The following is an 18611-nucleotide window of genomic DNA, read 5'->3' as shown; positions in this document are numbered from 1 at the left end:
TTTGATTTAGGTATTAGATGAGAGATAATTAGGTTTAAACATTAGATTAGAGATGGTTAGGTTTAGGTATGAGGTTAGAGATGTTTGAGTTCACACATTATGTTAGCGAATGGTTAAATGTAGGTAATCTATTATGTTTAACTGAATGGCTATGGTTAGAGATAATCTGGGATCCATCCAACAATCCTACTAATTAACAGCAGAACTCTTGAAGAGACAGCCCAGAGAATTGTCCGGAAACCAACAACTGCAAGGGGCGGAGTTACTCGATGTGTCCTGTTTAGTTATGGAGGTATACAAGTCCTCTTTACCGACTCAGTGCGACCTCTAGGGACGGTCATGAGCAACGTGATTTTGGACCGTAATCCATTTCCCATTTATTTTATGGGTAGCAGGAAGGCAAATAAAAGCTTTAACCAGATGCAATATATATCCAGTTGGAAACATCAATATCAATTAGGCCATTCAGGAGAACAGCCGGCTCGGGAGTAGTTAGGGTTAGGTGTCTTGCTCTGTGACACCTCAAAACTGAGGGGAACTAGGGATCGAACAAGTTACATTCTGTGTTGACGCCAACGTGACTGGTCTACTAAAGATCTATTTTTAAGATCTACTAAGATCTATTATTATTATTATTATTATTGTTATTATTATTTTTAATATGGTTAACAGTATGACTCAAATATGTTGTGTTTTTTACAATGTGCAGCATTGTTATGTTTATATATATTGTTCAGTAGGCTAAGTCATTGCAAATATGTATACACGACTTCAGTTGTAGGAAAACGTAGGTCATATCATATGGCATGACAAAGGGACCATATGGTGTGACAGTTTGCATAACAATGTGTATGTATCTTAATATTTAAAAGAAAATCTACCATTTATATTAGTCATTTTCATGTAAAATGCGTCACACTTAAAGGTGACGGAATTGGAACGGAAAGTGGCGTGCAAAAACGATTTGATTTAATGACGACAAAACTCCCCTCGTCACCCTTTGAGACTATCTTAGATGGCCCTTGTACTGGTTGAGCTAAGGACCATTCCTCTACAAGGAGGTCCAAGTAATGACCATTTAAATATCACATTGTGATATTTAAATGATTGTGATAATCACAACATAGTCTGACAACATGATATAGCTTGTTCTAGGTCTTTAGATATAGTCCAATCACACAGGCGGCACAACCAGTCACTTACCTTTTGTTCTACTCCTTTCGTGTTCTGTATATGTCGGGACTCATCCAATCCCTTTCATTTTGGTCAAATTGTTGACACAATTATCCTCGTAAAACGTGCTTGAAACCGAGGGCACTGGTGCTTTGGCTTTGTTGTCGTCTTCCTGATTGACGTGTCTTTCTTGCAAGTGGCCGTGGCCTGTGCCTGACCTCGGCCGATACGCTCACACATGAGCTTTTGATTGGAAGGACAAATCCCCTTACCCCGCCTTTAAAAAAATGCAGGTTATTTTCAACGATGCATCAGGCCTATGTGTTGTAGTAAGATTGCTCTCACCCTCAATGTACATATCTAAAGGCAATTTTTATGGAATGTTATTATGGAACTGGTTAGGCAGATGTATTGATTTGCTTATGTAGGCAAAATATCCCCCTCTCTCTTGGTGGACTGCCATTCATCTTCCTCTTAAGAAATCGTTACATTATTTGCATATTGTACAATGTCAAGGGCATGGATTACTGCGAATTAATTGAATTTAATGATAACCATATGTGTAATCCTGCAAGAAGAAAATCAACCAAAAGACAGAAAAACACACTCTTTGTCAGGAATAAAAAAAAAGTTGTATATTTTTAATAGACGGGGAGAATCATCCAGGTCATTGGTTGATTATTACACAGGTATCAGCCACATTACAACGTGGAACCATGTCCAAATACATGTTGGTGCCTGAAACACCTCCCCATCTCTGGTCATTTTTTTGGGAGGAGGGGATGAGGGGTGGGGAAGGGGGGGTTATTGCAGAAAAATAGTCCCGCCTCTGATGGGCAGACGCTAACCTCCATCCCTCCCTAGTAAGGCTCGGCGGGAGAAGGGGCTGGCGATGGGCTTTGGAGGTGGTAAATCGCTATAGCCTTAAAAAATCATAACAAAACAAAAACTCGGACCCATTAAAAGTTGAGTTTCCACTGGAATTTCTGATCGTCCTGATAACGTCCTCGAAGGACACTTTGCGTTGGAACCGCACCGTCCCCATGTCCAACCCTGTTAAGTTTGAATCCAAATCTATCCATTACAAATAAGAAGTGATTGAGGGGGCCCTAGCGAAATATACAATTGACGTCGGATCAAACAGGAGGGTCTGCCCGACAAGGGGGCGAAGTACAAGGAGCAGTCAGCACGATCAGAAGGGCGGCTCTCCTAAGAGACGGACAACTGTTTCACATTTCCGTCACTAGAAAATCACACCGAGACGGAGAGCGTCGTCATCCCGCCGCCACGTGTAGGTGAAGAACAGGTTCACTTGATCGGTCTTGTACTGCATTTTAATCCATCTGAGGCCAGTGCAACCAGTAAGTTCATCTACAAATTGAATTGCCTAAAAATCCATATATAAAAGAAAAATCTCCCCTCCCCCCATCCCTTTAAAACGTGTGTAACATGCAATCAATAAAATGCTTTCCTCGATAAAACAAGAGGATTTAAATACGATCCAACGATCTGCAAACCTTTGATAACTATATCCCTATCCAATACCATATTGTTTAACATGAATACTCTATTTGTGGTCAGAATTATCCACTAAGAATGAGATAGAGGACGTATTCCTCGTCTATCTCATATAAACCTCTCTCCCCATCATTTACAAAACATTTCCCCAACAACTGTAAATGGCTACAGCATGTCAGAAAAAAACAGGTAGGGACAAAACTGATCATAACACACGTGGCCAGCAGGGGGCGACACGCCTGAAAGAGAAGAGTGGAAGAAGAGTTCATCAAAGATGACCAAGCTGTGCTTTTATCCATTAGTAACAATGAACATTGGCTGTGGACCTTGACCATTCCTCTTCCTTACGTTTAATTTAATTTCTTCTGGCTGAGACGGCCATTCCTTCCATTCCTAGCTCTGTCTATACCTTATTAGCCTTTTAAAACTCATTCCTTTGAAATCTGCCCTGATTTCTGGGATCAGAAATCAGCCCGACTTCCGTGTGAGCTTCCTACATCCGTCTGAACTTTACCAACCCTGAATATGGTTTTAAATAGGTCAACCAATCAGGACACACCTCTCCCAGGTAAGGTTAAAGGTCAAAGAACGCGGACGCAAAGTGCCCAAACCAGGCGCTATATTCTAAACTATTAAATGTAGCAATGCTTAAAGTTCCTTATCACCAAAAGGGTATAAAACAGGAGAAACGGGAGATGTTTCTCCAGCGATAAATAACACTAACATGAAGCACATTGTTATTCCCATAAATGTCATGTCCTCTACTGTACATGCATTCTGCTCGGGGAGAGAAGGAAGAGGATGCAGGTTGAAAGGAATGAGGCGTTCAGCACATACAACGCTTCTGCTTTTCTTTTTTACAATGTTCTCTTCACAACGTCAGCCAAATTATTCCTGTGTGTGTGTGTGTGTGTGTGTGTCCCTTTGAGCATGCGTTAGGGAGTTGTTGCCCATGGCAACAATGCAGCAATTCAATACTATTTCGGATTTACTATGGCTGAGCAAAGGAGCCACCAAACCCATCCTGGGTACGGTAAAGTATTCGGTGGCTGCCTTTGAAACAGGCGATTTAAAACAGGCCCCTTACTGGCTCGGGTCTAAATGGCCCCTCTGGGGGCGCTCAGTCTGGAACGCCGAATCCAAAGCCTTTTGGATCAGCCGGATCAATGTCCTATTTTTTAATCCAACGTTTTTTTCTAGCCACGACTACAAAGGGAGCGTATTACCAGCCGCATTCATCCAATAGGGGAACAGATGACCGACGTGCATTTTTTTCATGGTGTGTAATGTTTTGGTCCTAAGCCTGGGCCCTAGAGACCCAATGAGTGACAGGTGTTTCAAATGGAAGGAGCTTCCAGGGTCATTTGTAGCCTGTAGCCCTATAGGGTTCACTATTCGGTGGACTCAATGTGTTTCAAATGTGTTGGGATGGTCTGGACCTGTGCTAAGGTTTAAACAGTACCTATGGTGTTTACCATTCTGATACCACATCCAAAGTGCAATGGGGATGGGGGTTGTGGGAGGGGAGGGGGGGGGCAGGTACATACAGTAGCATCAACACTACAGATAGACATACTGACTGTCATATAGAAATGGCCTTCTAACACATACTATATATGGGAATTCTACAGTATGTATGAACAACAAAGAGTGGTGCTGTCTTATCTAGTGTGGATGTCCATATATTTCAACAAAGCATTTATTCATAATTATTATAATTATTATTATTATTGCACCCTGGCTACACATATTTATTAGGTTAGTTAGTTTGGTTGTCTTTAAATGTACAGAAACACTATCTGGTCCCAGAGCTGATCAGCTGACAACCGGCACTGAAAAACATGTCCCCTGATGAGATGCTTGTCACCGCCATCGCCCGCGGAAACCTCGGAGAGACCTTCCACCGAAGGTCAACTTTGGATCGCTTTGTATTCGTAACATCGAGTAATGTTTTTTCGACATATTTGGACAAATCAATTAGTTTTCTTGCCAATTCAAGCAAAACGCCCCTGTCTCCGAAAAATAAACTCAAGACAACACCCAGACTCCCAAGACGATCCGGGTGGATGTGACGTCCTGCTCTAAGACCGGACACCCTTTACGCTTGGTTTGAGAGTGGACGAAGGGATCAGACGGCAGACTTAAGCGGACAAACATCTCGGAGAACATGACTACTCCCCAGCTCCTCATCACTGAAGCCCCGGCTCCTTAAGGCTTGCCACACCAGATTACGGATGAGCAGGTCTGGGACACAGCTACGGAAACACATCACACACCTTCTCGTCATCGTCATCATAGTCGTCGCCATTATCATCGTCATCCTCCTTCTCCTCATCATCATCCTCGTCGTCATCTTAAAAAAATACAAATCCTGCCTCCTTCATGGCAATGTCTGGAAAGAGGAGTGAGCGCTCAGCCACCCTCTGTGTCTCTTCTCTGCCCTCCACAAACAGACAGTCACGATAGGACGACGGAGATAGAAAAACAAACAAGCAGGTTGAACTTCAAAATTCATTGTGTGCAAAAAACATTATAGATTTCTATAAAAATATGTGCATATGGATAGAGCCATTATTCTTTTCTTTTTTTTTTTAAAATCTCAACAAACACAATATTTTTCTTTATTCACACTGCAGGACACACCGTTTAAAACAGACACTACAATACCCTGCCTTGTCTGTGCAGATGCAAGACACACACGGCCCACACTGGTAACAATGGGGGGGGGGGGGGGCAATGGGGGGACACTCACAAAGAGGAGAAAACACACACACACACACACACAAACACACACACACACACACACACACACACACACACACACACACACACACACACACACACAAGCAAACTTCTACTCTGATCAATATGATCCAGAGAGCAGAGGAGTGGCAAAATCAGAGACCCCTCCTCGCCAGAAAACCTGAAGTTGCATATCCCACAAACCCCCCCTCCCCCCCCCAACACGCTCGCATTTTACAGAAACGCTTCCCGCCGAAGGGTCGAGAGGTTGTCAGCCAGACGCTGCTTCCTGATTGGCTTGCGTGGTTTTCGGGGGGGAGGTGGGGGGGAGGAACCAAAAAAAACGAATGAAAAACAAAAAGGGAAACGTAAAACTTTGGCTACGGAGTTTGGTGTCTCAAGTCCCGGTGTGGTGCACCAACTCAGTCCTCGACACACCGTCAACAGTGGGTGCGGCGTACCCTGCAAGCGGTTTCACAGGTACCCTCGCAATCTGTCGCCGACAAACCACCTCAGCCTACTCCAACCTAGCACGAGACGGCCGTGTCTCTGTGCTCTGAGGTAAAGGAATAGTCTGTTTACGTCTTATTTTTGTCGGTATCCAACATGTCTTCCCTTCCCCCAGCGTCCAATAAGTGAGACCATCCTCTTTCGGAACACTTATCGAGGGTTTGTAATCCGGCCAATCCGGTTGACTTCCTTGAGGCCACGCACGGCTCCTATTGGGCCGTCCGTCTGTTCTTGGCGCTAAACCCCGCCCTGTCCTCCAGTCTGCTGTCGAAGGGCGACGAGGGGCAGTTGGCGGCGTCTGCGTCCGGCATCCCCGCCGAGAGGCTGCTCATGTACACGGCCTCCGATTGGTCAAAAGTGAACTGGGGGAGGGGCATGTAGTCCCCTCTGAGCGGCGAGCACTGGGCGGACAGGGAGAGGCTGTGCGTCAGGGGGGGGAAGTGGGCGGGGCTGGCCAGGACGGGCGCGTGCGGCTGGACGAAGGCGCTCGGGCCGGCGGTCGGCGAGGGGAGCGGGCGCGCGGCGGCGTGCGCCCGTGCACACGTGCGCAGGTACGGCTCCGGGGTGAGGGTGCGCGCCAGCGGCGGGTGGGCGCGGAGCGGCACGTGGTCGGGGTCGAGGGGCCGGGCGTCGGCCGCGGCGACGGCGGCCCACGTGGCGGAGAGCGTCAGGTCGGAGGACAGCGGCCTCCTCCTCAGCATCACGCTGCAGTCCGGCGGCGGCGGCGGCGGCGGCGGCGGCGGCGGCGGCGGCGGCGGGGGAGCGTGGTCCCGCTCCGCCGGCGGGTGCACGGAGATGCAGGGCGGGTTGAGTCTCTTCTTGCGGTGGCAGCCGCCCCCCATGGACTGCACTCTGGTGGGGAACCCCCTCCTCGTCCTCTCCCCCGCCGCCGCCCCGCCGTCCGGCGCCGGGACGAGGTGGTAGGGGTCTGCCGGCGGGAACGCCGCCGCCAGCGCCGCCGCCAGCGGGTCGGCCGAGCACACCTCGATGGAGTGCCGGCGATGGTCGTCGCGGTAACCGGGCAGCGGCGCCGACGTCTCCGCCGGCAGCGCCGGCAGAGGCTTGTCGGGCTGACGCTTCCGGAAAGCGCCGCCGCCCTCGGGGAGGCCCAGCGCGCCTCCTCCTCCTCCTCCTCCTCCTCCTCCTCCTCCCCCTACTGCAGCAGCAGGAGACGCCGGGGGGGGTGGGAGGGGAGGGAGGGGGGCGGTGCAGTAGTCGAAGGAGAAGGTGGAGGTGTAGGGCGACAGGGAGTGGCTGCGGCAGACCTTGGCTCCGCCCGCCTCCGGCCCGGGCTCCTCAGCGGCGCCCCGGCAGAGGCTGAGCGCCGAGCCCGTGATCTGGCTCACCTCCTCGTCGGCCGGGTCGCGGGCCGCCGGGGGTGGGCGGGGCCGCGGCCGGCGCAGGCTGGCGGGGCGGGGCAGGTAGTGGGGGGAGGCGGGGGGGGCCGGGAACGACAGAGGGGAGGCAGGAGGAGGTGGGAGGAGGAGGAGAGCCAGCGGGGAGGAGGGCGGCGGAGGGGAGAGGGGCAAGGGGTCCGGTCTGTCCTGGAGCAGCTGCTGCGGATCACAGCCCTGGGACTCCACGGAGTCCAGCTTCACTGCCACCTGTGGACACACACACACATCACACACACACACACACACCAGACACACACACACACACACACACGCGCGCACGCTTGCACACATCAACACATGCAAGCCCAGTGAGTTGTTTTCTTTCTCATTATATTTATTTCACTTGCTTACAAATTGAAAGTCCATGCGTGTGTGTGCGTGTGTGTGCGTGAGCGGACCTGTCGACGCAGGGCCATGGGGGAGGGGCTGGGTGTGGGCGGGGCGATGCGGGGGAGGGGAGGGGGCACCCGTGGGCCGGGCAGGGGGGAGACACCGGGCACCTGAAGCAGGGTCCGGATCTCACACGGCTGGGAGTGGACCGACGTCACAGAACCTGGAGCACACACACACACACGCACGCACGCACGCACGCATGCACACACACACACACACACACACACACACACACACACACACACACACACACGCATGCACATACACACAGACACACAGACACACGCACGCACGCACGCACGCACGCACACACGCACGCACGCACACACAGACACACACACGCATGCACATACACACAGACACACGCACGCACGCACACACATACAGACACACACACACACACACACACACACACACACACACATTAATGGATGTAGTAGTGAGCAAAGACACATTATGAAAGGACGTCTTTCTCCATGTCTAATGACTAACCATACGGATGCTTTATTTAGATAGGACATTTCAAGACCTTTGGTACATCACAAGGGTTTTCAAATCAGATGAAATGTGCCATCAAAATAGAAAAGTCTTCCACAAGCAGAAAACATAAGTTCATCAAAGCATCGTACTTTCAAATTAAGTTGTGCGAGCTGTCATCCATGCCAAGGAACTTAAAAGAAAACACATGCAAGTACACACTGACACACAAACATGCATGCAGACAGACAAAATGAACCTAATTTGAGTCGGATGCATCATCCGATCAGTGTTTGGCATTGATAGTTAGTACTTGATACGGCAGCGTCACAATATTATTGAGCTCTCTAGATCATTTCTGTATAAGTGTCTTTTTGAAAGTGTTAAATGGTTGACTGTGCCAGATTCCATGGGCACACCCTTTGCACAGGGTTGTGTGGCTTAATACCATCCACCATTAATTTGACATTGTCTGACTAAAGTGCATCACATGTGGTGTGTGATCAGCGCCCAGCAGGAAAGAGGCAAGGAGGCCGGCAGCAGTGGGAGAGGGGGTGGGGGGGGTAGTAGGAGACCTCAGATCTGGGTTCAACACAGCCCAGGCGCTCACTGCCCTCAGCAGGGCAGTGAGCGCCTGAGGTTACACAGAGAGCCATTTAGCTGTGAGGTTTAGTGTTTTTCCCATGAGGTTATTAATAGACATGATGATCATCGTCAAGGCAACCAGAGACGAGGTCTCCGTAAGCACACAAGCAGTTATAGTTCCGCGCAGGCTAATTAGTACAAACTGAGGGAAAAAACAAGTCAAGGGTCTCCGAGGTCATTCTCATTCGTTCAAGGTTGCGGCAAGGTCCCCCCCAGCAGCCTATCAAGAGCTCTCATTTTTGTCCAAACTTCATGGCCAAGCTGGGACACATTTGATATAAATCCTGGTTAGCGAAAATGTGACTTTGCAATCGCCAATATTCATTCAATCTCTTTCCGATTTCTTTCACTTTGTGCATTTCAGCTGGGCAGTGAAGCTTTGAGCCCTCCCTGCATGTCCATAGAATTAGTGGGTCATTCTGGGTTTGATGCGGCTAAGCTCGTCTGTCATCTACAGGAGCTGCTCATCGGTAATGTAGCCTGCAGTACCTTCGGACAGTGCTGGGCCTGTCCACGGCCTGGCCTCAACATGCCATTAGAGTGTGACTGCGGATAGGACGACACTTCAGTCAGTACCTGGTGGTGGTGGTCGTATTTATACTCACTTCACGCCCGATCGCCTTGGGCACGTCGGCCATACTAATGCCTGTTACAACTATAATTCCAATGCAAATCGCGCGACAACAAGTCAGCCAAAAGGTCATATGTTTCTGTGTGCATTATAGAATGTATAATGGCTGTTTCGAGTCCTTTCATCATCAAATGCAGCACCTGTTTCTACCGCCCATATTTACCTCTATTCCCGGTCTATTTACATGGCTGGTGTGGCACAGGGCTGATCCCACTAGTGTGCTAACCATGTAGCCAATACACCTTTGAGGGAGCCTGGTTCAATTCCCCCTTGTGGACCAATGAGACGTGTCATTCCATCTCTTCCCCTGCCATGTCTCTCTCTTCACTGTCTTGTCCATAAAGGCATAAAAAGCCAATAGACTAGAATATATATATTAAAGTAAAACTTCCATGGCTTCTAAGAGTTGTACTGCGGTAGATTCCATTGTGGTCGTTTGTACAGGCAGGTAAAGGATTCCATTTTTGTTTAGTGGCATTGATGAAGTATTCAACAACATCTCATATTTATGGAATGTAATATGAACACTACTACCAATAACTCTAAGAATAAATTCAAAGACAGTGAGTCATGCATATAAATGTTGTGACTGGATTGGATCATTTAAACGTACACACACACAATCATAACAAACTGACTAGATGGTAAAATAGTTATATTTCATAAGCCCATATTAATCACACACTTGGGCTAATCTTATTTTCCAACTATTGGTACGACTTGCATGTTAGCTTAATTCTCCACAACAAGCAAGCGGTAGAAAAGGCAGTTGAGTTAATTGAGGCGATATCACATTAGTTAAATTCCTGTGGGCGATATATTCCTCCTTCAGCAAAACAAAGTCTTGCAGCAGATCATCTCCCGTGAAGGCTGCATGGTTAAAAAGTACCTGAGATATGTTGCTGTGGGCCGAGTCCCGGCTCCTCCAGTGGGTAGGGGGCGCTGGCAGGCCTCACCGGCTGGAACATGTAGCTGTCGTTGGGCAGAGAGTGCATCCTGGATACAGACATCTTCCTGGGAGACAGCAGGTTTGGGTTGGTGCACTGCACCTCTTCCTCCTGCAGAGGGAGACAGAGACCTCACAATGTCAGTGGTTTCATTAGAACTAGAGCACAGAGAGAGCTTCCATTCCCTGGCGGTGCACACAACATGAAGTGTTCTTGTTTACCAAGAACGGCACCGTGTTGTGACAGCCATCTCATTCTATTGACTTAGCATTATTGAGTGATATTACATTCTATCTATATTGTATATCTGTCTATCTTTAGTAAACAGTCCCTCCACTCACCTGTCCAGGTGAGTTGGGGCGTGGCCCAACATAAGTCCCTCCCACTGAGCTGTGGTTGGAGCCAGTGCTCAGCCTGCGCTGCCTCTCCATCTCCATTTCTAAGGCAATCTCTGCGTCCATCTCTGCGTCTTCTTTGGCCTCCTGATGATTGTGAAAAACAAGCAATTGTGAAAAAACGAGATCATGTACTTAGATCATGTAACAGCAGCATGGGGGTTCAGTATAGGATGGTTAAGACACTGATGTGTTCTGTATGTTGGGAATTGAAACTATGAAGCAATTTGTCTTACTCTACCATGCAAATGAAGGTTGGAATGCTAAACCAGAGCTGAGTGGTGGGTTTCCATGACAACGCGGATGTGCTAGAAGTGATCATGTGAATGACAACTAAATCCTGGTATGCGGTAAGGGATTGATGTGTGTTCACGCTCCAAAGGCGCTGCGGTCATACAACTTGTGCGATTAGATTTCCAATCCTGATTGCATCTTCAGCTCGTTTGTGGATGAGTGATTCAAACACAACACATTTGAATGTCTAATGTGAACCTTTTTCTCACATTTTTCCTCTCAGTTATTTATCAGATTCTTCTATCCAAAGTGACACATTGTGAATACAAATACAGGGAACTGAGGAGCAGATAGGGGTTAAGCGTCTTACATGAGGATGGAGGCTGCGTACATTGGGGAACCAAGAACCTTTTGTCTTGGTGACGCACACCCTAGCCATCACACTATCTTATCCCTTTCCCCATTGTAACGAGTTCTATGATTTAGGTACAATTACTGCAAAAATGTCCTCTAAATCCATTAGAATCTAAGTATCTACCAGTCTGTTCAGGTTTGAGATATATTGATGTGATCTAATGCTGTCATTTAGTGGTGATCAATTGAAGAGTTCACATCAAAATGCCATTTGCCTCCTCAGTTGCCATTCGTTAAAATGTCAGATTCAGGCTTCAGTTCTTCTCCAGGTCTGATATATTGAGTAATATTGTAATCGAATACCGTCTAATACCATCTAGAGAGAGAGAGAGAGAGAGAGAGAGAGAGAGAGAGAGAGTGTGTGTGTGTTTGTGTGTGAGTTGGAGTGCGTTTCTGTTTCTGTCTGTGTGTGTGTGTGTGTGTGAGTGTATGTGTGCGTGTGTGTGCGTGTGTGCGTGTGTGTGTGTGTGTGTGTGTGTGTGTGTGTGTGTGTGTGTGTGTGTGTGTGTGTGTGTGTGTGCGTGTGTGCGTGTGTGTGTGTGTGTGTGTGTGTGTGTGTGTGTGTGTGTGTGTGTGTGTGTTGGGGAGGGGGTGTTCTACCTTGTTGCTCTCCTCCAGGTGCTTCATCAGCACGGCCACCACCACGTTGACCAGCACAAACTGGGCCATCAGCACGAAGGTGACAAAGTAGAGCGGAGACACCAGCGGCAGGTAGGTGAGGCACTGACGGTCCTCCACACGACACTCACGCAGAGTGTCCTGGAGGGAGGAGGAAGAGGAGGAAGAGGAGGGACAGGAGGGAGGGGAGGGAGGGGAGGAAGGGGAGGGATAGGAGGGAGCGAGGAGGGAGAGGAGGGACAGGAGGGAGAGGAAGGACAGGAGGGAGAGGAGAGGAGGGAGAGGAGGGAGAGGAGAGGAGGGAGAGGAGGGAGAGGAGAGGAGGGAGAGGAGGGAGAGGAGGGAGTGGAGAGGAGGGAGAGGAGGGACAGGAGGGAGGGGAGGGAGGGGAGGGATAGGAGGGAGCGAGGAGGGAGAGGAGGGACAGGAGGGAGAGGAGGAAGAGGAGGGAGAGAGGGAGAGGAGAGGAGGGAGAGGAGGGAGAGGAGAGGAGGGAGAGGAGGGAGAGGAGGGAGAGGAGGGACAGGAGGGACGGGAGGGACAGGAGGGACAGGAGGGAGAGGAGGGAGGGGAGGGAGGGGAGGGAGCGAGGAGGGAGAGGAGGGACAGGAGGGAGAGGAGGAAGAGGAGGGAGAGAGGGAGAGGAGAGGAGGGAGAGGAGGGAGAGGAGAGGAGGGAGAGGAGGGAGAGGAGGAGGGGAGGGAGAGGAGGGACAGGAGGAAGAGAAGGGGGAGAGGAGGGAGAGGAGGAGGGGAGGGAGGGGAGGGAGCGAGGAGGGAGAGGAGGGACAGGAGGGAGAGGAGGGACAGGAGGGAGAGAGGGAGAGGAGAGGAGGGAGAGGAGGGAGAGGAGAGGAGGGAGAGGAGGGAGAGGAGGAGGGGAGGGAGAGGAGGGACAGGAGGAAGAGAAGGGGGAGAGGAGGGAGAGGAGGAGGGGAGGGAGGGGAGGGAGAGGAGGGAGAGGAAGGAGAGAGAAGTGACAGGAGGGAGAGCAGGAAGAGGAGGGAGAGGAGGAAAAGAAGGGAGAGAAGGGAGAGGAGAGGAGGGAGAGGAGGGATAGGAGGGAAAGGAGAGGAGGAAGAGGAGGCAGAGGAGGGGGAGGAGGAAGGGGAGGGAGAGGAGGGAGAGGAGGAGCAGGAGGAGGGTGGAGAAACAGGAGGGAGGGCAGGAACAGTAGGGGAGTAATTAGGGTTTTTTGGCCACGTAATTTCTGACGCCCGTGTCTCTTGCAGTAAGAGTCGGCGAAAGCCGGAACCACAATACAGCCCCAGTTTGCGCCAGATTGCAGTATCTTTGCATGCTTAAGTATGTGTGCATGTGCATGCATGTGCGTATTTGTGTGTGTATGTGTGTGTTTGTGTGGTGCACGTGTGTGTGTGTGTGTGTTTGTGTGTGTGTATGATTTTTTGAGTGAGTGTACTACCAGTCTTACCTTCATGATCCCATTCCAGTTGTCCCCGGTAGACACTCTGAACAACGTGAGGAAAGCCATCCCAAAGTTCTCAAACGTGGCGTGTCGACTCAGCCCCTCGCACGGGTTATCGTCATTACACTCTGTAACGCACAAAGAGGCACACACACACACACACACACACACACACACACAAACACACACACACACACACACGAGCGTGTTTGAACGACACACTCTGGAAACGGTTGCTTTGTGTCGTGGGCCCCAAAGAGCCGTCTCAGACGAGACAGTGGGACACTAATCCCAATCCCTAATCAAGCCCTTCGCCGTGACAATGCTGGCTCACGGCCATGCCTTCACTTGGACAATTGTGTGCTGCTGCTGCTGCTGCTGCTTCTGCTGCTGCTGCTGACGCCGTGCCACTGAGCAGAACCCAAAGAAACTAGACAACCTGAGGGAGGGGAAGGTTTCCACCCCCATTACACTGGGTATGGGAGATATTAGCCCTCCCATGCAAGGCTATATGAATCCAGCCCTCCCCCCGCCCAGGATAGCCTGAGGCCAGGCTCAACAATCTCCATTGGGTTCCAAGAGAGGTCTTTTATGAAGTGCTTCCATGAGTATCAAACGAGAAAGCTCATCATATAGAAACCCCGCGGAGCGACACTGGAGAAAATGCATTTAATCCTGTTTCTGGCCTCCAGGTTTCTGGAGGACTGTGGAACCTCCACAGTCATTGCGGGGAAAACAGAGTCCACTTAAAGCCATCCCCCAGCAATGGTGCCCGTCCTCAGTCTGGCAGCAGCCTCAGCCACATTAAAGTTTCACGCAATGAGGGCCAATAGCCACTGGCCTCTGGACATGTTTGGCCCTTTGGTACCCAACGCTGCAACAGAGGCCAGATGTTTGTTGTCAAAGGTCCTAAATAAGGGTAAAAAAAGTACCCCAATTTCCAAAGACCTTTAGGGGTTTAATCAACTAAAGTGTTTCTATGTTCCACTTTGGCTGAAGTAAACTTCAAGAGATGGAATACTGGGTGTTACTTTTGTCTTCCGACAGAATTTTGGGCGTCCTCAGCTGGGGCAAGATCTGACAAAATCTGCTTTGAGTCTATAAGGATTGAGCTAACACTGCTGCATGGGTGAACTCTGGGCTCCAGGCTGAGAAGGATTTAGTTGAACATGACTAGTCCCCAAATGCTCCTTTGTAGCAGAAAGAAAATAGCCTTTATCCCTGTTTCTGCCTCACTGGCCATGAGGACAACTTATTCTTGTTTAATAAATTACTCTCACAAACAGACACTGTTATCACCAAGTTTGTTAACCGGCTGTACCGCAGAGATTATATACCGGAGTCACCATCAAACACAACTCAGCTTCCCCACGCCATTACTTCATGTCTCTTCCCTTATCTGCGACGCCCATACCAGCAGTTGGCTGTACTTTTTTAATTTTAATTACTGGACACTCGATGTGACCAAAGTGAGCAGTTCTTCATTATTAAATCTACACAAACATGCTCAACCGCAGAGTATATAAATCGAATTCCATCATTTTTAAAGATTGTTTTGAACAAATTCTCAAACATCTCAAATATTAAAGCTGAAGTAGACAATTTATTTAAGAAACATTTCCTGTCATATTTGTTACAAATCTTTCAATGTCCCTGTAAAAGTCCCTCCCTTCAGGCTGGGATTCTTTCAGTTGGATACTTTCAATATTTAAGCTGGATAGATGAGCAACGTTTGCAAAAGTCCACTGGGTAGGCTGGTAGACTGATCTATCCATCATACATCTAGGTGGACACGCCCACTTGTGATGTCAGAAGAGGCAGATTTTCAAAACATATTGTAATGGCTAATAGCATTCACACATGGTGGTATAATATGTCACCTTTAAGCTTACACTGACTGTTTTCTCCAGTTTGCCTATGCTAGCTTGAATATAATGGGAAGACCTGACCTTGTCGATGGACCAGCAGAAACCTTTTTTAACCTCTGTTTAGTGTTTTCTACTGACGATCATCTCTCGTGTGGATGTCAAGGCCATTTGAAACCAAGAGGGGCTTCCCTGTATCTAAACTTTTGCATGTTGAGTAGCATAGAGACACATTATGCCCCAGTGGTCGTGAACATGCACATATTCCACCATTTCCAACACATTTGCACAAATTGTGAAGGTTACGCAAATGACATTAGAGGAATAAACCAAGGACATTGGAAAAGGCTAAGGCCATGTTTCAAATGAAAGCCAGAACAAACTGCACTCTGTATGTGTATGAGTGTGGACTCTGTGCTTGCCATAAATTCCCCCCGACGAGGGATTCTCAACTGGTGGGTCGTGACCTATAAGTGTGCCTTGAGGGCATTTTGAGTGGGTCGCAGAGCGTACGCCAAACATTAATCCTTTTGAAAAAAGCCCATAACCTTATTAATGTTTCAATGAAGATTCATGATTCAATGGCTTATTATTTCATTGAGTTTAGCCCCGATTGTTGCAGAGTTTTCTTAGCTCCATGTTTTTAACAGTGCATGAAGGCATTGTCGATTACCGTAATAATTGTGACTTGATGCATATTGACACATTTGGTTCCTGAGGCTGGACCAGTTGGGAACCACTGCTCCACCCTACGCCAGTCACCTTTTCATATCCCTGGCATGTCCTTAAATGATCAGGTAAAGTGACAGGATGTGACAAACGGGGTATACTGCATCTGTTTCCCTGTGTCATTATGGAGGAGACTGACGGAGAGAGGAACGAATCCCCTACATTCTAGTGCGTCATAACAGCATGCTCTCTTTCCCCAACCCCCAGATCATTCCCCTGGTCTCCACTTTAATTTAATCTAATTTAGTTTCATTGTGTTTCCACAGAGACATTTTTAGCAATTTTGACTCCCACTGCTCTCTCAATCCCTCTCTGCCTCAGTTTCTGCCAGCCTCTCTCTCTCTCTCTCCCTCTCTCAAACCCTGAGAGAGAGAGAGAGAGAGAGAGAGAGAGAGAGAGAGAGTAAAATGGGCAGAGAATGGATGGCCATATGAGGTAGCAGTATCTAAATGAGAACAATCTTCAGGAATGGATTCCCCCCTCCTTTACAAATATACCATTGATTGAAAGGAGAGGGGAGAGTGAGAGAGAGAAAGAAAGAGAGAGGTCTCTGCAGAGACAGGGCCCAGGGTGAAGACATTTCCCAAAGAGTCGTGACTGTGTTGCTAACCAGTATGCACGACCCATCATTCCAACCGCTTGCGCATGAACCGGGCCAATTGTTATCCATCTGTGCTTGTGTTTAATGCGTGTGTGTGTGTTTGTGTATGTGTATCTGATGTGTGTTTGTGTGTGTGCTGGCATTCTCCCAGCGACGTGACTGACCCAATTTGCCGAAGAGCTCCACTCCGAGAGCAGCGTAGATGAAGAAGAGTAGCATGAACAACAGCCCCAGGTTCCCCACCTGCACAGAACCAAAGGCCATCACAAACTGCCACGTGTAATATGCAACAGTATTCACATTCAGTAAATCACAGCCAATTTGTTTATTAATGACAATGGCCCATAACCTATATGGCTATGTGGCACCCAACCGGTTTGGTCCCCATTTCCTCAGTATATATAAATACAGTATATGTCTTATTTAAATGAAGATATCTTTATTTATAATCAGAATAAGCTACAATGACAAAGCTTGCCGTCTTACCAAAGCAAGATTAAAGTCTCAGTACAGTAACCTCTCTTGATGTATAGATCTAAACTAGACGTCTGTCTAGATCATACTGAAGACATTACAGCAGTGAGAGCGATGTGTCCCAGGGCTTGAAGTCTTTTTACCTGAGGCAGCGCCTGCATCACAGTATCCAGCAGAGCTCTCATCCCCGTGGCCATCTTCAAGAGCTTCAGCACTGAAAACACAAGACAATGTTGAGCTTTGTATGAGGGGTCATTTTGCCCCCCTGTGGATAGGGGACAAATCTAAGTGGCTACTAGCAGAATGAAGACCTGGTGTAGAATGATAAGTATCAATGGTAATGCACCAGCAAGGCTTTTGCTGTGTTTGTGTGTATGTGGGTTTGAGTGCATATGTGTGTGTACACGAGTGCGTGCCTGTGTGTGTGTCTTTGTGTGTGTGTACAAGTGGGAGAGTGTGTGTGTACCTCGTGCTATCCTGAGCACCCTCATGATCCTGATGATGGTGGGGTTGATGGGCAGAGCTGCGTTAATCTCCAGCTCCTCCAGGGTGATGCCCATGATAGACAACGCTACGATAGCCAAGTCCAGCTGGTTCCATCTGGAGAAACACACACACACACACACACACACACACACACACACACACACACACACACACACACACACACACACACACACACACACACACAAGAAAGCACACACAGACACACAGTAATACATTAGCCCAACATAAGCCATTACTTGGTGGCATAGACACAAACACGTCATATTTTATTATAACACAAAAGCATACTATTTTTAGCGTTAGCTTAAAATTAGCGGGATATGGCTGACACAGAGATGTGTGCTACATGAGCCTAGCATTACCAATCTTTGATTAATATGCATCAAGTAAAATGGTTAGGTCATCATCGCAGATATGAAGTGACACATTCATTCCAAACATTCAATCCATGGTGTCTTGGTTATCTTCTTTGAACACATTTGACAGCTGTCTCCACACAAAATACCCTTAGCACTCAGCGATCAGCTAGGTGGTGTCAAAAGCAGACACAGACCAGTAACAAGGTACGGGCTCCACTCTTTGGCTTTTATTTAACTCACTTGTCAAAACAGAGTTTTAAAGTTTGAGACTTGTTATGGGAGATTGGGTCTACAGAGCCTAGACCAAGTATAATAGCCTCAAGCAGGCAGCATACTTCTAAAGAAGAAAACTTATTCTTCTAGGATTTCAGTTTGATCGCTGAAAGTTCAATAAGTTCACGTGCCAGTTGTTTTGAACATGTTAATTTATCTTCTATGCGAGAACGCTTTTTACTCTTCTTACTCTTATTAAAGGTCCCACGGCATGCTACTTTATGAATGCTTTAATACAGATATTAGTGGGCCCCTAACAAAGTATTTGAAGACGTTCCCGAAAT

The 18611-nt window shown here is 48.3% G+C and overlaps 1 protein-coding gene across 1 annotated transcript in view; it reads right to left on the bottom strand.

Annotated features, from left to right (window-relative positions):
• Positions 1-1855: 1855 nt before the first annotated feature.
• Positions 1856-18611, bottom strand: part of cacna1ha (calcium channel, voltage-dependent, T type, alpha 1H subunit a) — a 67422-nt gene continuing 50666 nt past the window's right edge. Inside the window, exons 30-38 of the mRNA XM_079746179.1 lie at positions 17655-17788; positions 17332-17402; positions 16879-16957; positions 13526-13647; positions 12077-12235; positions 10775-10915; positions 10376-10544; positions 7739-7893; positions 1856-7547 (exon numbers count right to left, since the gene is read on the bottom strand). Of these exons, the coding sequence (XP_079602305.1) occupies positions 6153-7547; positions 7739-7893; positions 10376-10544; positions 10775-10915; positions 12077-12235; positions 13526-13647; positions 16879-16957; positions 17332-17402; positions 17655-17788 (2425 nt within the window). The 3' untranslated portion in view covers positions 1856-6152. The remainder of the gene's footprint in view (positions 7548-7738; positions 7894-10375; positions 10545-10774; positions 10916-12076; positions 12236-13525; positions 13648-16878; positions 16958-17331; positions 17403-17654; positions 17789-18611) is intronic.

This window comes from Pollachius pollachius, assembly GCF_949987615.1.
Source record: "Pollachius pollachius genome assembly, chromosome: 11".
In the NCBI taxonomy this organism is placed as follows: domain Eukaryota; kingdom Metazoa; phylum Chordata; class Actinopteri; order Gadiformes; family Gadidae; genus Pollachius; species Pollachius pollachius.
This window is presented reverse-complemented; position numbering and strand designations above follow the sequence as displayed.